Raw genomic sequence first — 19,427 nt, 5'->3', positions numbered from 1 at the left:
ATTTATTTATTTTTTTGAGATGGAGTCTTGCTCTGTCACCAGGCTGGAGTGAAGTGGTGCGATCTGGGCTCACTGCAGCCTCCACCTCCCAGGTCCAGGCGGATTCTCCTGCCTCAGCCTCCCAAATAGCTGGGACCACAGGCGCGTGCCACCATGCCCAGCTAATTTTTGTATTTTTAGTAGAGGAGGGGTTTCACCATGTTGGCCAGGATGGTCTTGATCTCTTGACCTTGTGATCTCCCCAACTTTGCCTCTCAAAGTGTTGGGATTACAGGTGTGAGCTACCACGCCCAGCCCCCTTTTCATCTTTAACAATAAAAAATAACTTATTGTCTTTGAATTCTGAGAATTATTTAAGTTCACTTTCTAACCTATCTGGGCTGTTTTAGCTGTTTTTGAACTTCCAGGATTCTACTTTGCTTTCAAACCCAAATTGTACTAAGTGTGTCTACTCTGCCAGCCTGCCAATCGTATCACAGGATATCTCAATTTAAAAGCTACTGGGAATGTGCCTTCCTCTCCGAGTAGAAATCAAGTTATAAACAACAGAAAAGCAGGCCAAAGAAGCCTGTAACCAATGCAGATTGTAATATTTAAGACTCATTTCCTTCCCCACATCAGAAGAGTGTGAAGGGGAGAAAAATATTTACATGCTCCAACTTTAAGCAGCTTTGAGAAAAGGCTTTGTGGTGATTATTTTAAACTATTAGCTACATTTATTCTGCTTAAAATGTTTCAGTCAATCAAATGACTTGAAAGGCAGAGACAAGTGCATTACAATATTGATTTAAAACTTATTCATGACTCAACCTACATTAAATACTACAACTTGGAAAACAAAGCAATTTTCTTAGCAGAAATATCATTCTTAAACTGGGATTGATATTTAACTTTAACCCACACATTTGAAGCTTATTTTTCTACATACTAAAGGCTATGTTAAAAAGAGCCAATAATTTTAGGCAACTGATTTCTTCCTAAAATGATGAATTAGAATTTGATCTAATTTGTAGAATCTGGACCCCAGAACTGGAATATATCGTAATTGCTAAGCTTTTGGTTTGTAGCATATACAAAACAAAAGTACTGTGAACTGCAAATAAAGACACAAAGAAAACTAATACAACATTCTATTGTCGATAAAGCATACACAGTCCCCAAATAAACGAGCAGGGCAAAGAATTAATCACTGTTACTCAGTCACCTACTTCCATTCGCTTTTATCCCAGGGCAGGGTTATTAACAAAAATTCTTTAATAAGTGCATATATAAGCATTTCCCTCCTCCTATTCATCTTATTTCTTTAAAAAACAAAAGAAAGCAAACAAACAAAAAAACAGGTATTTTAAATTATGGGTTACCAAGTAAATCCTGCTACCATCCTATTCAGGGAAAGAAATCTCTACTATCAGGTCAGTATTAGCACTGAAAGCATTTAGCATCTTGGCAGGAGAAGCTGACAAGAACGTCCCCATCCACACATGGAAATGCGCACCACTGTGTGCGAGGAAGCACAACCCTGAGGCCTCCCAGCGTGGGGCCAGCTCCAGAGGGGAATGTCCCCTGGATCACGTACCCTATGCAGGTTACCCTGTTAACTGAGGGGCTCTGGTTCAAGTGTGTACACAATTTAGGCTTGTGGGTATCCAAGGGCACCTCGATTTTTACTGCTTTAAAACCGAATGTGAATGGGAAGTGTCTATCTTTGGTTTGGACTTTTTGATTTAACCAAGAGCCCAGGTGTTCATTAAAATTTATTCCTAAATGACTACATTTATTCTAGAGCTGGATGGCTGTAAAAATTCATTTTAGTCTTCTGAACTTTCCAATCATACGCATCTATATCTTGTTCTCTAAGAATTATCTTTAAGTAAATATCCACAATCTAAATCTAATATTTCCCAATACAGGAAGAAATTGGTAGCATCTACGCAATGCCTAGTTTAGAGCTATTTCTAAATGGGGCAAACCAATTCCATCTCCCAGAGCTGGAGACTGGATCCATGCAGTGTGTGGACAGAGGGGACAATCTTTTCTGCCAAGGGCCTATCTGAGTGGAGCACCCCCGCGCAGGTTAGACGGGTTGGCACGGGGCTGCTGGGTGAGGAACTCAGGGGCAATGCAAGCTAGACCCTCACTTGGAGAACTTTCTCAGAACTGCTCTCACAAGTAAAGGCTGTACTCCAAAATGGAGTTCAAGGAAAAAAGGCTAATAAATAAAATTTGAAATAACTTCTGAAAATTCCAGAAGGTGAGAGAAATGTTCAAATACTGTTGCTCTTGAGAGGGAAGAACAGGACTCGATGTTTAATTCCTGTATGTTCCCTCTGGGATGACGGCTAAAGGAAGGGAAGAGGGAGCGGCAGCAGCTCCTGACTGTTGTAAAGGGCGCCCTTTCCCTGTCCAATACACGGGCGGGAGCTCAAATCTCCAGCACAGGTGCTTTCCGCGGGGTCAGTGGGACGAAAGCTCCTTGCCACCTCTAGTGAAATGCGGTCCTTGACACTAGCACGGCAGACCAGATGGAGTGGACACTGAGCTCTGACACGCAAGCCCAGGGAACCGGGGAAGGAACTTGTATGAACTTACAGCGCAAACCGTCAGCAGACTGGGAAGAGTTTTGAGGGTTACGGTAAATGTTCAAGAGGGCAATGGTCTGAAATACAAAACGCAACAACTTTATATTATGGAAAATTAAAGGTAAACACTTAACCGGCTGCCTCTGGCAAGTGCTTCAGTTGAGATTCAGTGCTGAAAAAAGAGCAAGTTATTTCTTCAGAAGCAGAGACGTTTTCTTAGTTGATGGCTGCCTTGAAATACCCTAACACTGCAGTGTAAAGGAGGTCTCATGATATGCCAATCTTGTACTTCTGCTTACACAACGTGCAAACTCTCCTTTTCAAAATTCCAATTCAGGTAAAAGCACAATTGTTTGCAGGCTAGCACTAAAACGTTCTTAGATATGACAGAAAATTTTTAATAAACTCAGAAAGAATGATGCCCGTGTAAACTGAAGGAAAAAGTTACCGTTATTAGAGAAATACAATTGTTACATATCATGAAATCTCCACTTCCTGGGGGAAAAATGATAATGGTGAAATAAAACCCACACTTATTGGGCGACTTACCTTATTGATTCCTTAATATTCCTATGAGTTTTAATTTTCCAGAAAGAACTTAATAACGGCCAGGGGTTCAGTCACTGTAAAGACCAATGAACGGCTCAAAAGGTTAAAATCCGTTTCACGTGGACGGACCTGCTCTCATGACAAATGTCAATCAATGGAGGTGGCCGGGCCAGTGACCTTCCCTAGAAGGGAAAAGCCTCCTGAACGTGGCCGCGTATCAAGTTCTTGCTGTGTGCGCCAAGGAGTTCCAGCACCTTGTCCTGTTTGCAACAGCTCTATGTCAGCAGCTCAGAAGCCAACATTATTGTCTCAATTAAGAGTGGGCTCTTTAACACCATTGTTTTAAAAAAATTTCTCCAACTGTGGGACTTACAGTGTGAGCCGTCAGCCGTCTGTGCACTGTTTTGGGGATTACGATAGATGTTTTGAATCAAGATGGTCTGCGGGGAAAAAAAAATAAAAAGGGGAATTCTACTGGCTGCTGTGCATATATTAGACAATTGCAAAGAGACAATTTGTTTGCAAATGGCTACACGCTTGCTTTCTCCCGCAAGTCAGACACTTATCTTCTGAAGAGTACACCAAAGCCCTCATATTATGAAAACAGAGCTTGAGCAGTGACTTGGTCAAGTCAGCCAGCAACCAAGAAACTGTACTGTTTTGAGTGGTCCCCTGTTTCCAATGTTGAAGTGTTTTAATGCAAGATCAATAATAGAACACTAACATTTTCTTGTACTTCAAGCTAGCAGACACCAAGATGTGGAAAAATTCACATTATAATCATATTCCTCACATAAGATATTTTTTCAGAACCAAACGCGTAACTCAGCTGTCTGCAGTACATCAAGTTCTCTGGTCTCCTAGCAAAACAGGCACACCAAACAGGTTTGTCCAGTGTCATGGACACCCGGCTCTGATTGACTTTCTTGGTGGGATCTCTGTTTACATAATACAATAGCTTAAGACATTTGCTCTTTTCCGATCCTTCTTTTAAGGAAAAAAAATCCTTTTAGCCCTTGTGCTTTAAACTGGATCAGGCAGACTTGAAACCTTACACTGTACCGTTCTTCTTAAAATCAAGTTGTCTGAAAAAACAAACCATGTTTAAGTTAGTAGGCTAATATAGTACATGAATCTTAATGTCCATATCACTGTAAGCAGCTTATAAAGACACCCACCCTAAATTATGCTAGAGATTTACAAGCTAATCAATCACTCTTATGATTTGGAAAAATAAACGTTTCATCTCAACAGTATGCATGGGAAGCAGTTCTGTCAGTGATGGTTTCACAAAACCAGCCAATTCCATTTCTAGCTCCATTGAAAGGGGAGTGGTTGTATGAAGAGCGCCCCTCAGTCAAAAGTCTGCAGCCGGGAAGCCCACCTAAGAGGGAGGTCTGACAAACTACTGAACCATTCAGACTCAAGCTGGCACCTGCATCAGGGCCCGTCTCTTCCCTAAGCTTACACCAAGCACTGCCCGGAGTCAACTGAACTCAGGCCTGGGAGGTTTCCCAAAGCTGACTTTACTCATGACAACTCTGATAAAAAACTAAACTGAGCCCAATTATTCAACAGTAAAATTCACAGTTGGTCTCACTCAGATATTCTGGCAGTTGCTATATAATGAAGGAAGCTTAACATAAAGAGGCAGTGCAGTCCCATTAAAACAGGGGTGGGCTAGAATTGCCTAAAACCAACCAGAACAAACTCACACATCAAACTAGGGTGCTTAAGCTGACACATTCTACTGGCTCTATCAAGCTCCAATGGGCTCTCCCCACACTGATCCCGAGTGCCTAAACTAAGTTCACATTCTCAGGTAATCCCCGATCCAGACAAAGATAAAGCAAGTCCCTCTGGCCAGATTAGAGAAAACTTTTAGAATTGGGAACAGTTTATTTCTCTTAGCCACTTGGGACACCCCCCCTGCCAATTACAGAACTGGGAGGTCACTTAAGGGGCTTGGTTATAGCACAATCCAGGACCACTGGCTTCATTAGGGGAGATTCAGTTCATAAAACAAGCAAGAAAAAACAATTACAATTGTTTTTTTTTTAACAATTGTAAATTTAAAACTAGTTCTCCAAGATTTTGAAATTCACAAAAAGAGACATGTTGAGAGCTATGAAAAAACAGACTGCTGTTTTACTAACCACTTGGTAATTGGGACAATGGAGGAAAAGCCATCATCCTCTTCTAAAAACACTGTGTGCTGTGGGGTTGGCCATGGGCATCACCAGGAAAAAACCCGTGTTTCCCCTCCCAGCTCACTTATACCAAGTGGCAGATTTTCTTAAATGCACACAGGAAAACATACATAGAAAGATGTGAGCTCAAAGGCAGAGTCTGGCAGCTCCCAGGGGCCACGCACAACACCTACTCAACGGTTCAGAGGCCACACATTTAGACGTCAAGTTGGGGGGGAGTGGCATTGGAAGGAGCTCCCCAACCCTCCATCTAGAAAGACTTGAGCATAGATTTTCAAATTTCAAATGTTCTCATCAACTTGGGCACAAGTTTCCTGCTCCTGATAGAGGTGCTTTCTCCCTTTCACCCTTAAGTGATCCTTTATAGTGTACAAATCTTTGTCTTTTCAACTGACCAACAATGAAACTATCAAAAAATCACAATTTTTGATTGAACTGAACCCAGAGCGGCTCTAAGCCCAAGATAACGGGCACTCCTCAATTCACTGAACAGATCCGCTCTGAGCAATTTACGGCCCATTTTCTACCTTTAAGCTCCATTTTTCATGTTTCCATGACATGATGCAACTTGCTATTTCCTCAACTAGGGATGTGGAAGTGAGGACACAGTCAGAGAAGCTCCAGCAGCACCAGGGGCCTGCTGACAATCATGCTAGCTCGTACAGTGGCTCCATCACCTCTACTGTCTGGAGACAGCAAAGCAGAGAGCCCACTCGTGTCCACTGGTGCCTGGAAGAGGCTAGGCCAAGGCTGGCACGGCCACCCCCTCTGGACCCATGTCTATCAGAGGAGTAGGGAGGATGGCAGGGCAGCAAATGTCAGGCGCAGCCAACACACAAATATCAAAAACTTGTTTTTAAAGTTTCTCTAATGATAAAAACAAGGAGTGGTGCTCTCAGACCTTCCACTGGGAGAGGACCTGCCTCATTCTAACAAAAGAACACACTTATGAATACAAAGGGAAAACACAACTAGAGAAAAAAATGACTTGCTTAATATGTAGAAATTAACCGTCTTTGAAAAGAAGATGAAATTTTTACAATTTACATGAAAAAAAAAAAGCAAACAAACCTGGCTAAACGTCGGTTTATTGTGCAACCGAGAGCACCTGTCTCCATGACGACATGCTCCAATTTTGAAATAAAATGAACAGTTGACTCTGTAAGGGAAAATAAGAGCTGATTATTTTGCTGGGAAGATACCAAACACACGGAAATATGTCATCAGCATGATACACACTATCAAAGTACTTTTTAACCTCACAGAAACATGACACAGTTTTTCTGTGGTATTAAGCACCTCCTCTTCCTTGCTGTATTTTAGGACAACTGAACTTCAACTTCCCCTTCTTCAAACATACTGCTCATTCAACAAAGACTATTCTAATTCCAACTTGACTCCTCCTCATTAAAATCCCCTCCATTTTCTTAACTGTACAGTTTTTCCCATTTTTTTTTTCCCTAAATGGAGTATTAAATTAGTCTAAAGCTAAATGTAACCAAAGCTGTATCTGCTCTCCAGTTCTCCACAATGAAGCTCTCTCTTGAAAACACCAGTGTAGTGAGGGTTAAGACCCCAACACTGCTACCAGCGGCCTGGGCTTGGGCAAGTCACCCTAGCTCCATGTGGCGCTGTACTGAGTCTGCTAGAACGTATGTGTGTTTCATATACAGTGCTCACGAAGTGCTGTCATGATTTAAGGAAAATGGAAAACTAAGTTCAGAGTCTCTTTAAACCCTGATACCAGACCAACAGGGAGTTCCAAAAAAATAGGTGTGAAGTAAATCAATTCTCCTGGTCTCAATACAATGAAAACAAGCTGTTAGGGGACTGACCAAACCCAGCTTAGGAAACACCTAACGTCACCTCTGTCTCTTGCAAAGCCCTCCCTTAATACTGTTCAAATACACTGATGATCCAGATCCATCTCCAGTGGAACCAGCAGTCACGCCTGTGTGCCAGCAATGCCAGGTAGGGAAGCAGATCTCTAAGGAATTAGACATCTTACTAGATGGACTCCTTTCAAACTCATATTTTTTAACCAGTGTCATTATGTTCTAAAGTCAATCCAGAGTTACGATTGAAGGGCCTCAACCTCAGTGAAATCTGATGGACCATGAAGACTGACTAGCCATCGATTTACTATCAGGTAGCAATAAAGATGGGAAAGTGAATTTGCCAGGAGAGAAAAGTGACTATACATATTGGCAAACTTACAGGCCTTACTTTAGATTATCTAACTTGAGACAATAGTATATCTTTAGAAAGTCATCTGAAAATAAAGATTATTGAAAAACTACCTCAGAATGGGCAAGCCCTGTGGTTAAACAATTAATATTCAATTATTCCATATAATTAAACCACAGACAAGCTATCAGGATATGCCTGAATCTAGAAAACATCTATGACTTCAAATGTACAATAAGCCGAATATTTTTTAACTGGTAGAGATCTATATTTTATTCTTAGCTTAAGTAATAATTAAAACAAAGTTAAGAGAAACCATCAGCTTTATTTTTTAGGAGCTGATCCTGTTTCCCGGAAGCTAAAATCCCATTCTCCCTGAAAAGAAAACACAAGTAAACCCAGATTAAATAGTCAACTTTTCTGAATTAAAACCATAACTTTTAGAGTATAGCCCAAATAGGTTGAAATGATTACAGCAGAAACATAGGAATATAGCCTTTTACAAGACACAAAAGTTACGGCACAGACAATTATGAAAAGGTGAAATTAATGATGCCCCCTGATCCTACACGTGTTCAGTTCTTCACCCTAAACTCAGAGAAGCCTCTTGTTCCAGTAGAGCTGTCTATCCCCATCCGCCAAGATCATACCATGAGTTCTTTAAGGATAACATCCAAATTTCACCCATGTTTAAGGCTCCAGAAATTGGCCTATAGTTGACCCCCACCAAACGTTTCTGGAGTGTGACTATTACTGGTGATTTTGACTTAAAATTTTGCTAGAAAGAAATATAGCCCCCTCATCCAAACAACACAGGAGATTCTACCATGTGTGAAGAGAACATTTTAAAAGATAAACTCCATCCTGGAAGAGAGAAAAATTTTAAATAGCGTTTGAAAAAAGTGGCATTAAAAACATCTATGACAAATTTATGGGTTTATCATTGAAAACATAAAGTCATGTTAGCTTTGTATGGCACTGAGGAATGCCAAGATAATCTACTTACTGAACGAGTAGATTAAGCCAGATGCTGAGTCTTTAGGTTTTCAAAGAAAGAATTATCCTTCAAACGTCTGAAAACATTCGCTTTAGTCTAAACTACAGCCAACTCACTGGAAATTGATTGGCGTCAAGGTGGCAATTAAACAAAGCTGAAATTATGTTTTGCTTTTAACTTAACAGTTGATTAGGGAAAACAAGCAACCTTAAGGAAAAAACGCACCAAAACATCTTTTTCTTTATACCAGAACTGCGTCAAGAACAGTCACGGACTTAAAAGCTTTCAACTTATACGACAGGTTTATCGGGGGTATTAAAGGCATTTTCGATTCATGATGGGTTTATCGGAACGCAATCCCATCGTAAATCGAGGAGCACCTGTATTTTAAGAGCAGATCACGTCTTTTGTGGTTAGACAGTTAATCCAGTAGTCTCCACCATACTTTTCCTCGTCATATGTCCTTATTGCCGGCCCAGTGGTCGCTTAAACAGGCAAGAGGCTTGCTAAGTGGATAAAACACCAACGCTTAGGACCCTAAGTTAGGTAAGCGGCTGAATCCTGGCGAGGCTGGTACCAGAGCTTGCTCCACAGGACTTTCACAGCTCAAAGTTGGAGCAAACGTGTCCACATCGAAAAGGCCCGGATGCGCCAGGCAACTTTCGGCGCTGCTCGAGGCGGCTTCCGGGGGCCAGAGGCTGAAGGCCCGGAATCGGACGATCAGCCCGCCCAGGCCCCAGAGCGGGAGAAGGCACCCCAAAAAGAAGCCCCATTCCTTTGCCCCGCTCCATTCTTCCTCCGCGCGGCCCACGAGGCGGCTGCGGTGCGCGGCTCCCGGAGGGCGCGCAAGGGGCCGGAAGGGCCGCCGCACCTTCCCGCCGCCGAGTCCCTCCCCCCGCCGCCGCCGCCGCCGCGCCGGCCCGCTTGGGCCTCCCCGGTGGCCCTTCCGCCGCCTCAGCTGCCCCGCGCCCCGATCGCGCCCAACCCCCGACGGGCGACTCCCACTCACTTGTCTTTCTCGGTGCCGAAGATGGAGGCCAGATACTCCGCCATTTCCCACCCGCCGCCGCCGCCGCCGACACTCCTGCCGACGCCGCCAACCCTGCAGACGCCCGCGGGAGACGTCACCCTGGCGCGACGACGCTCTTCCCCGCCCCGACGTGGCAGCAATACCCAATCAGGCGAGGCGCTGCCTGCGCGTGGGCGGGACGCATGGGCGTAGGAAGCACGTAGTGCGAGCGGAAGGCTCTCTCTTTTCGGTCCTGGAAACCCGCCCCGCCTAGCCGTAGCCCTCTTGCCCGGTGCTGGTCCTGCTCGGTGCTCCGCGCCGTGGATCGGGGGCTGGCAGTGTAGACCGAACCGGGGCCGAGGGGCTTTTCCGCAGAGCCTCCTGGGGCTCGGTGCGGGGCGCTCAGCTCGACCCCAGCGCAGGGAATATTGAGAAGTGCGGCGTCCCCTTCCTCACACGCTTGCGCGTGTTGCGGGGGAACCGTCGACCTTAAAGAAAAAAAGCTGAGGCAAACTTTATATAAAAAGTAGAGAGGTTATTTGGGCCAAGTGTGAAGATTGCAGCCCGGGAGTACAGCTTCAGGTTGCCCTGAACATAGGATTCGCAACAGCTACAAGTGGGTTTATAAAGTAAAAGAGAGGGGCAGTTTTTAAATAGCTCACCAAGAATTTACATGAAAGTAACAGACACTTGGTTGGCTATACGTTGTTCTTTGTGTCGTAATTCCAGTAAAGGAAGATGATGGGTGAAGGCAGCGGGTCTGGAGCAATAGTGCCTTTAAACAATTGCCAGGCACGGGTGGGGACCGCTGAAGCCTCATGGACCTGTCTCTCAGGGCCTGATTAACCTCGCACACCTCACATAGCTCGGCCGCTCTGTGCTGTTTTTTTTCCCTCGCACCCCGCTCGGCTTCCCCCTCCCTGAACGCTTGCCAGCTGTGACCTCCCCGGGACCCTGCGTTCTTTCAGTGGCCGGACCAAGGCCACCCACAGGTGGAGCTGGAAGGCCGGTGACTTGCCTCTGGGATACCCTTTCGGTCCCCTTAGGGCACAAGGCTGGAACCATTCCGTTGAAAGTGTTCTATTCCACCCCCCTGTGTTTTAACCACCCCATTAAGTAGCCATTTTCATCTGGTTTCCCACATTCATCAACTCACCTTCGATTTACCTAATTTCCAACCCAGCTGTCTACTCTGGTTGAGTAGAAGTCCGACAGGGCCTACTTCACTTACCTCCCCCTCAAGATGAGCCCCAGGCTGGGGGGAGGAGCGTGGGGTCCTCTTGGCTGGCCAGAGCTGAACGCTGAGCCCTAGTGTTTGGACAGAGTTGCGCGTTAGAATTGCATCTCTCTTGGCAACAGAGCATCTTCCCACCTGGGAAAGATCTGCAAACTGGAAACTTGTCCTAGGAACAGTAGGGACTCGGAGGTGTAAACCAAAAAGTATCTGAGACAGGGCTCAATGAATTTAGAAGTTTATATTGCCAAGGTTAAGGACAATGCCTGAGGGGAAACACGGAATCACAGAAACAGTCTGGGGTCTGTGCCTTTCTCCAAAGATGGCTTTGAGGGCTTCATTATTTAAAGGGGAAAAGTGGGCTGGAGGGGAAATTGGGACAATAATTCCCTAACTCTAACCCCACACATTGCAAGAGAAAAGTGGGTGGGGAACAGTCAATTGTGTACGGCTCACACTCAGCAAACGCGTACTTTACATAAGAGAAGGGGATGTTGAACCTTTTATCTGTAGCCATCTGCTTAGGAACAAAAAGAAAGGCAGTTGCTTGCTTATATGACAGCTTTCAGCTCATTTTTTTTTCTTTTTTTGAGACGGAGTTTTGCTCTTGTTGTCCAGGCTGGAGTGCAGTGGCACAATCTCCACTCACTGCAGCCTCCGCCTCTCGGGTTCAAGTGATCCTCCTGACTCAGCCTCTTGAGTAGCTGGAATTACAGGCATGTACCACCACGCCCGGCTAATTTTGCATTTTTGGTAGAGATGGGGTTTCTCCACATTGGTCAGGCTGGTCTCGAACTCCTGACTTCCTGTGATCAGCTCGCCTCAACCTCCCGAAGTGCTGGGATTACAGGCGTGAGCCACCATGCCCGGCCTAACTCATTCTTTTCCTTTTGGCAGAGTGAAGTGGGGTCCTGAGTTTTATGTTCCTTTTGCATAGATGAGGCCAGAGAAGTGACAAGACAGATGCCAGTCCAGCAGGTGGTCATGTCCAGAGCGTGCAGCCTCAGGACACGGTCTGGGAACAAAGACTGCTGGAAAGTTGGAAGCTGGCAACAGGCTCTCAGCTGTGAAGTCCCTGGGGTAGGGGAGAAGTGGTCAAAGAAAGCAGAGGTAAGGTCTATGCCTGGGAACTGAACTGAAATACAGGCTCTATGAAAAGGAATTAATCTGGTTACTAGAACCAGGGTAGATGATCAGACCAGGGCCACCAGCAACATCCACCTGTTTTTCCTGAGAAAAGAAAAAATAAAGCAGTCTGAGCTCTGTGAGGTGTGCAAAATGATGAGGCCCAGAGAAACAGGAGTGTGGGACTTCATTCAGTGCCCCTTCTGCCACAGAAGCAGTTGTCCGGGGCAATTGTTTGAAGGCATTTTTGCTCCTGACAGGCTGCCTCACCCATTACCTTCAGGTTCCCATGGAATTAGTGATTCAAAGAACAATGCATAGCCAATCAGCACCTTCTGTTATTTTAATGCAAGTTCTTGCTAACAACTTAGGGATTGCCTCTTCCTTTCCCTTAAAGATCCAATTAGGCCAGGCTCTGTGGCTCACACCTGCAATCCCAGCACTTTGGGAGGCTGAGGCGGGTGGATCACGAGGTCAGGAGTTCAAGACCAGCCTGGCCAATATGATTGTTGTATTTGACCGGAGCGTAGAAAGTTACCACAAGACAAAAGTATGCCAGATTGCAGGGTCATTTATTTATGCCGGTGACCACAGAGGACTCACGTCTCTCCAACCTGTGGTGCCAAAAGGAGGGTGCCATGATTTTTTATACCCGAAAAACCACCTTGGGAGTGGGGGTGAGGGGCGGGGATGGGGATGATAAGGTTTCGGACATTTCAAGGGCTAGGGGATTCTGTGATTCACCTCCTGGGTGGAGACAAGGGCGGGGGTCTCCGGACATTCCAAGGTCTAGGGGACTTTTGTCATTCTGTTTGTTACCTCAGTGGTTTACAGAAGTCAGGATATACATTTGTTTACACATCGTCTGGGTGGTGATAGAAGTCACAGATTTTAGCAGTTACTGATAAGAAAAGGTAAGCAGCTTTACATAGTTTTGAGGAACAAACTGGCAGTTCTATTTACAGAGGCCAAGGACAGTAGTTATTGTGAGGAGAATGGGGCAGCCAGTTTAACTTATCTAAAAACAGTTTTGCATTTTATAAAATAGTTTTGCTCCGGTTCTGGCTCTAGGCCAGCACAATATCACATGATGAAACCCTTTTTCTCCTAAAAATACAAAAAAAATTAGGTGGGTGTGGTGGCACACACCTGTAGTTCCAGCTGCTTGGGAGGCTGAGGCAGGAGAATCGCTTGAACCCTGGAGGCAGGGGTTGCAGTGAGCCGAGATAGCACCACTGCACTCCACCCTGGCCAACAGAGCAAATCTCCGTCTCAAAAAAAACCCCAAAAAACAATACAAAACCCAGTGTAACTGCTGCTAATAGGAACACATATTCAGGGGAACCTAGGGGGTATGTGCCCAGGTAGCCATCCTCAAGCTTGGGCTCAAATAAACTGTATACTTAATCATATTTTCTGAATTTTATTTCTTTTTTTTTGAGACCAAGTTTCATTCCTATTGCCCAGGCTGGAGTGCAATGGCACGATCTCTGCTCACTGCAACCTCCACCTCCCAGGTTCAAGCAATTCTGCTACCTCAGCCTCCAGAGTAGCTGGTATGACAGGCATGTGCCACCACACCTGGCTAATTCTTTGTATTTTTTTGGTAGAGACGGGGTTTCACCATGTCGGCCAGGTGGCTTCGAACTCCTGACCTCAGGTGATCCACCCACCTCGGTCTTCCAAAGTGCTTGGATTACAGGTGTAAGCCACTGCATCTGGCCTGAATTTTGTTATTTGAGGTTGACATTTTGGCGACCCACATAGGAGCTGAAGCAGGCCTTCAGGGAGTGCCACCACTTCATCAATAGTTGAAGCCTTGGTACCAGCACTAGCGACTATTGTTTACTCGACCTCACTGGGGCTGGCCCGGGTCTCTGGTAAGGCCCATCTTGGGATCCGAATCCTCCTGGCTTGGTTGAAGATTGAGACTTACACACTAAGAATTTGATAGGGTTGGAACTGAAGCTCCACTGAAAGGTGGGAGTTTCCATTTTTATTCTCTAGAGAGTCTGTTGACTGCAGATTTGTGATTTTCACTTCTCTCTGAGGTTTTGTTTATCTTACTTTTTAGAGTTTGCAGCCTTTTCCTCATTTGAAATTTGGTCAAGGAGAAAGTGTCATCTTTAAAACTGGCCACATTCTGAAACTTGGTTCAATTGACAACTCTAAACCTTCTTCTTTAGTGACTGAAATTCCTCCCCTTATGTATTTTTGGTCATTTAGAAGGAAAATTTAAATTATGGGCTCTTGTGCTTCTAAAGGAGAGATCCATCGGCAGAAACGGCAGCTGTATTCATGTGCATACTCATGGTGCCACCTTCTGTCAATATCGAGAAAATTGTCTCACTTAACCCATGAAGACCTCAGACTACAATAGCTAAGATGGGGTACCTTGAAAATACCTAACTTAGTTTAGGCACTCAACAGGAAAAATCTGGATCTAAAATTTAAAAACTGAGAGAGCTATTTTTCAATGATACTTAGGAGCTTCTAAAAGAAGTTCTGATGAAGTAATTTATTTGCAATAAGAAAACAAGAGGTTATCTGAAACAATTTCTTTTTGTTTGTTTGTTTTGAGACAGAGTCTTGCTCTGCTACCCAGGCTGGAGTGCATTGGTGCAATCTTGGCTCACTGCAATCTCCGCCTCCTGGGTTCAAATGATTCTTCTAACTCAGCTTCCCAAGTAGCTGGGATTACAGGCACCCCCTACCTTGCCCAGCTAGTTTTTTTTTTTAGACACAGTTTCACTCCCAGGCTTGAGTGCAATGGCGCAATCTCAGCTCACTGCAACCTCCGCCTTCCGAGTTCAAGCGATTCTCCTGCCTCAACCTCCCTGTAACTGGGATTACGGACACCTGCCACCATGCCTGGCTAATTTTTTGTTTTTAGTAGAGATGGGTTTTCACCCATCTTTTGGCCAGGCTGGTCTTGAACTCCTGACCTCAGGTGATCTGCCTGCTTTGGCCTCCCAAAGTGCTAGGATTACAGACATGAGCCAGCGCGTCTGGCCAGTCCTGTTTGTTTTTCATTTTTATTTTTAGAGACAGCATCTTGCTCTGTCACTCAGGCTGGAGTACGTTGGTCCTATCATAGCTCAATGTAACCTTGAACTTCTGGGCTCAAGCAATCCTCCTGCCTCAACCTCCCAAGTAGCTAGGACTACAGGTGGGCATCACCATGCCTGGATAATTTTTTAATTTTTATTTTTATAAAGATGGAATTTTGCTATGTTGGCCAGTCTGGTCCTGAACTCATGGCCTCAGTCCTTCTGCCTCAATCTCCTAAAGTGCTGGGATTATAGTTGTGAGCGATTGCACCTGACCATGTTTATTTTAAGTTGTTTGTGCGACTCTTGACCTTTTGGGGAACACATTTTTTTGTTCATCCTTTTCCCTTCCATGAACTGCTTTTGATTTCCTGTAGCTTCTGTCTGTGGGGCATGCAGGGCTTTTGGATTTTTATGTGTAGGTGCTCAGCTGAGAAGCTCAGGTCCTGGAAAATACGGCTGGACAGAAATTAGGATTGGAATCCATGTGCAGCTAGCAAGATTTTCTTTCTTTCTCTTTCTTTCTTTCTTTCTTTTTCTTTCTCCTTCCTTCCTTCCTTCCTTCCCTCCTTCCTTCCCTCCTCCCTCCCTTTCTCCCTTCCTTTCTCTCTCTCTCTTTCTCACTTTCTCTCTTTCTTTTGACAGAGTTTTGCTCTTGTCACCCAGGCTGTAGTGCAATGGCACGGTCTAAGCTCACTGCCACCTCCACCTCCTGGGTTCAATCAGTTCTCCTGCTGCAGCCTCCTGAGTAGCTAGGATTACAAGTGCTCACCACCACGCCTAGCTAATTTTTGTGTTTTTAGTAGAGACGGGGTTTCGCCATGTTGCCCAGGCTCGTCTGGAACTCCTGACCTCAAGTCATCCACCTGCCTTGGCCTCCCAAAGTGCTGGGATTACAGGCATGAGCCACTGAGCCTGACCATAAGTGGTTTTTAGGGGATTCAGTGGGCTTGGACATTGTTCAGACTCACGGCCAGAGGCTGAATGACGTTTAAATCACAATTTCTAATCTTGTAGCTAATTTATTAGTCTTACAAAGGCAGACTCGTTCCTAGGCAAGAAGGAGATCTTTATGGGAAAGGACTGTTATCAATTTTGTTTCAGAGTCAAACTATAAACTAAATTTCTTCCCAGGGTTAGTTGGGCAAGTGCCCAGGAATGAACAAAGACAGCTTAAAGGTTAGAAGCAAGGTGGAGTCGGTTAGGTCTGATCTCTTTCACTGTCACAATTTCTTCAGTTATAATTTTTGCAAAGGCGGTTTTGCATTCCTCTTTATCCTGTGCTGGATGCTTCCTCTCTTCCTCTTGCCCTTGGATATCAGACTCCAGGTTCTTTGGCCTTTGGACTCTTGGACCAACACCAGTGGTTTGCCTAGGACTCTCAGGCTTTCAGCCACAGATTGAAGGCTGTACTGTTGATTTCCCTACTTTTGAGGCTTTTGGACCTGGCTGAGCCACTCCTGGCTTCTTTCTTCCTCAGCTTGCAGACAGCCTGTCATGGGACGTGGCCCTGTGATGGCGTGAGCTAATTCTCCCTAATAAACTCCCTTTCATCTGTCCATCTATCCTATTAGTTCTGGCCCTCTGGAGAACCTGATGAATGCAGACCCTTGTGCAACTTCTTTGATCTCCAAAATATGGCTTTCTAGCATTTAGCTGGCTCTATTGAAACTCTTTGTAAAAAAAATTTACATAAAGGAAATCTCTATTTGTAAGGGCGTCCCCTCCCTGCACCCAAACCACTAGAAAGTGAAGATGGGGAAGACATTGGCTTGAAGTTGACATCACAAATGGTAGTCTTTGGAGACACTTTTCCTGGCAGTCTCACCTCGACTAGGCTTTACCTACACCCTTCTTCCTTGGTTTGAGTTTAGCTTTGTGCTTTTGAGACGTGCATTTGTTCTACTTTGTTTCACCTGAGTCATCCCTTTAGAAGTGCACATTTAGTGGTGGGGCACGGTGGCTCACACCTGTAATCCCAGCACTTTGGGAGGCTGAGGCAAGTGGATCACCTGAGGTCAGGAGTTTGAGACCCACCTGACCAACATGGAGAAACCCTGTCTCTACTAAAAAATACAAAATCAGCCGGGTGTGGTGACACATGCCTGTAATCCCAGCTACTTGGGAGGCTGAGGCAGGAGAATCACTTGAATCCAGGAGGTGGAGGTTGCAGTGAGCCGAGATCACGCCATTGTACTCCAGTCTGGGCAACAAGAATGAAACTCTGTCTCAAAAAAGAAAAAAAAAAAAGAAGTCCACATTTAGTGTTGCCTAGCTAACAGTTGCTTAGAGATCATGTAAAAAGGGGAAATAAAAACTATTTGAGAGTGTAATCAGGCTGAGTATAATGCTAAAACTTACTTTGCAAATTAGTTGGTCCCACTATAATTTATCTTTTGTAGAAATGGGGAATTTGAGAGAAGATTCTTTATGGAAGCTATAAGATCTGCTTCTGTCTCTATATGTTTATATGTGTCATGTGTATATGACATTTCACTACCAAAATATATGAAAAAGCTATAATTAATTGGCTTCAAGAAGGGACCACCTAACATATTTTACCAGAAAATAGAAACTAACTCAAATGCCTTTTCATTAACATGACTTGGGTCAATTTTTGGTAAATAAAAATGTTTAATATTGTTGGTTTATCTTCTGAGTTATCAAGAAATATACATGTATTTAACTTTAAGGTTTTTTGATTTTATGATACTTGCCTCATATACAGTAATGTAAAGATAGTTAATAGAAAAATAAACTTGAAGGCTGGGTATGGTGGCTCATGCCTGTAATCCTGGCACTTTGGGAAGCTGAGGCAGGTGGGTCACTTGATGTTAGGAGATTGAGACTGGCCTGGCTAACATGGTGAAACCTTGTCTCTATGTTATATGTAAATTTTCAGTGCCACAAAATAAATAGCACTCCAATGTAAACTTCCTCAGCAAGGCAGTTTACTTCTATAGAAGGGTGTGTCTCACAGATGGAGCAATGGCAAGTGCACACTTGGACAAGGGAGGGGAAGGGGTTCTTACCTCTGATGCAGGTAGCCCCTACTGCTGTGTTGTTCCCCTATTGGCTAGGGTTAGACTGCACAGTCTAAGAATTCCCTTTGGCTATTTTAAAGAGAGCAGGAGTACGAGCTGGAGTGGTGGGGTGGGTAGTTTGATGGGAAGGATGGTTACAGGACAGGTCAGAGCAGGTGACCAGGGGTGACTCAGGTCTAAGCAGGTGACCAGGGCAGGTGACTGGAGCAGGTGACTGGGATGAGTCAGGATGGAGGAGGGGATCAGGGGAAAAGATGTGAGCTACTGATTAGAACTGGTGGAAAAGGTTGTTTACTGAAACTATAAGGAAGTTAAACTTTAAAATGGAAAATTAAAGAATAAGAGAGCTGAACGTACTGACATACTGATTCTTTGAAAAGAAACTTGGAGTTCACTATATCTAACATCTATTAAAAACACAGAAAATTAGCTGGACATGGTGGAGGGTACCTGTAATTCCATGAGCTCAGCTCACTGCAACCTCTGCCTCTTGGGTTCAAGTGATTTTCTGGCCTCAGCTTCCTGAGTAGCTGGGAGGACAGGTACGCACCACCATGCCTGGCTAATTTTTGTATTTTTGGTAGAGACAGGGGTTTCACCACGTTGGCCAGGCTGGTCTCAAACTCCTGACTTCAGGTGATCTGCCCACCTCAATCTCCCAAAGTACTGGGATTACAGGCATGAGCCACCATGCCCAGCCAAGTGACATGTCTTTTCATAAATAAAGTTGAAAAGTGAGTAATTTTTTTTCTTTTGCGTGAGAGAGAACTTTGTACGGTTCAAATGATAAGGGGGAAAAGAAAGAAAATTTTTGGCCTAAGGAAGGCTAAAATGAAAAAAGTAGGTATAAGGACCAGGTGCAGTGATCTGTAATCCCAGCACTTTGGGAGGCCCAGGTGGGTGGATCACCTGAGGTAAGGAGTTTGAGGCCAGTCTGGCCAACATGGCGAAACCCTATCTCTACCAAAAAATTACAGAAACTAGCTGGTTATGGGGGCGCATGCCTGTAGTCCCAGCTACTGGGGAGGCTGAGGCAGGAGAATCGCTTGAACCCGGAAGGCAGAGATTGCAGTGAGCTGAAATTGTGCCATTGCATTCCAGCCTGGGCAACAGAGGGAGACTCCATCTCAAGAAAAAAATAAGAAGAGAAAGAGAAAAGACAAATAGTGGTTTACAATCAGCTACAGTCCAAAATTTGTCTTTCCTTCAAGGAAATTCATGGAAAGAATACTGACAAGTACTCTTGAATACAGGTTTCTAATAACCTTAGAGATCATACCAGTGGACTAGGTAAAAACTTCCAGAACACTAATGAAAAGCTGATGCATTCATGAAGATTGCTAACCCAGCATCCAGCATTACAATAATTAATTATACTGGACTGAACTGATAGGCTGAAATTATTTTAATGACTTTTTTTTTTTTTTTTTTTTTTTTTTTTTT

The 19,427-nt window shown here is 44.5% G+C and overlaps 1 protein-coding gene and 1 long non-coding RNA gene across 4 annotated transcripts in view; one reads left to right on the top strand and one right to left on the bottom strand.

The window, feature by feature from the left end:
* Nucleotides 1-9,684, bottom strand: part of U2AF1 (U2 small nuclear RNA auxiliary factor 1) — a 14,291-nt gene extending 4,607 nt beyond the window's left edge. The window contains exons 1-4 of one of the 3 annotated variants that reach the window (XM_032276765.1): nucleotides 9,532-9,684; nucleotides 6,410-6,497; nucleotides 3,502-3,568; nucleotides 2,590-2,656 (exon numbers count right to left, since the gene is read on the bottom strand). Coding sequence is in view for 2 of the 3 variants with exons in the window: in XM_032276764.1 (XP_032132655.1) it covers nucleotides 3,502-3,568; nucleotides 6,410-6,497; nucleotides 9,532-9,575 (199 nt within the window). In the remaining variant the exon portion in view is untranslated. The remainder of the gene's footprint in view (nucleotides 1-2,589; nucleotides 2,657-3,501; nucleotides 3,569-6,409; nucleotides 6,498-9,531) is intronic. The other 2 variants (XM_032276764.1, XM_032276763.1) reach the window with 2 other exon arrangements.
* Nucleotides 9,685-9,797: 113 nt separating this feature from the next.
* The window catches only part of LOC116550760, an 11,005-nt gene continuing 1,375 nt past the window's right edge, over nucleotides 9,798-19,427 (top strand). The window contains exons 1-2 of the long non-coding RNA XR_004268570.1: nucleotides 9,798-10,147; nucleotides 11,703-11,875. This is a non-coding gene — a long non-coding RNA (uncharacterized LOC116550760). The remainder of the gene's footprint in view (nucleotides 10,148-11,702; nucleotides 11,876-19,427) is intronic.

The sequence above is a fragment of the Sapajus apella genome, unplaced genomic scaffold, assembly GCF_009761245.1.
Source record: "Sapajus apella isolate SASKATOON/1434 unplaced genomic scaffold, GSC_monkey_1.0 scaffold8, whole genome shotgun sequence".
In the NCBI taxonomy this organism is placed as follows: domain Eukaryota; kingdom Metazoa; phylum Chordata; class Mammalia; order Primates; family Cebidae; genus Sapajus; species Sapajus apella.
The sequence above is the reverse complement of the archived record's forward strand: the minus strand, read 5'-3'. Positions and strand labels throughout refer to the sequence as shown.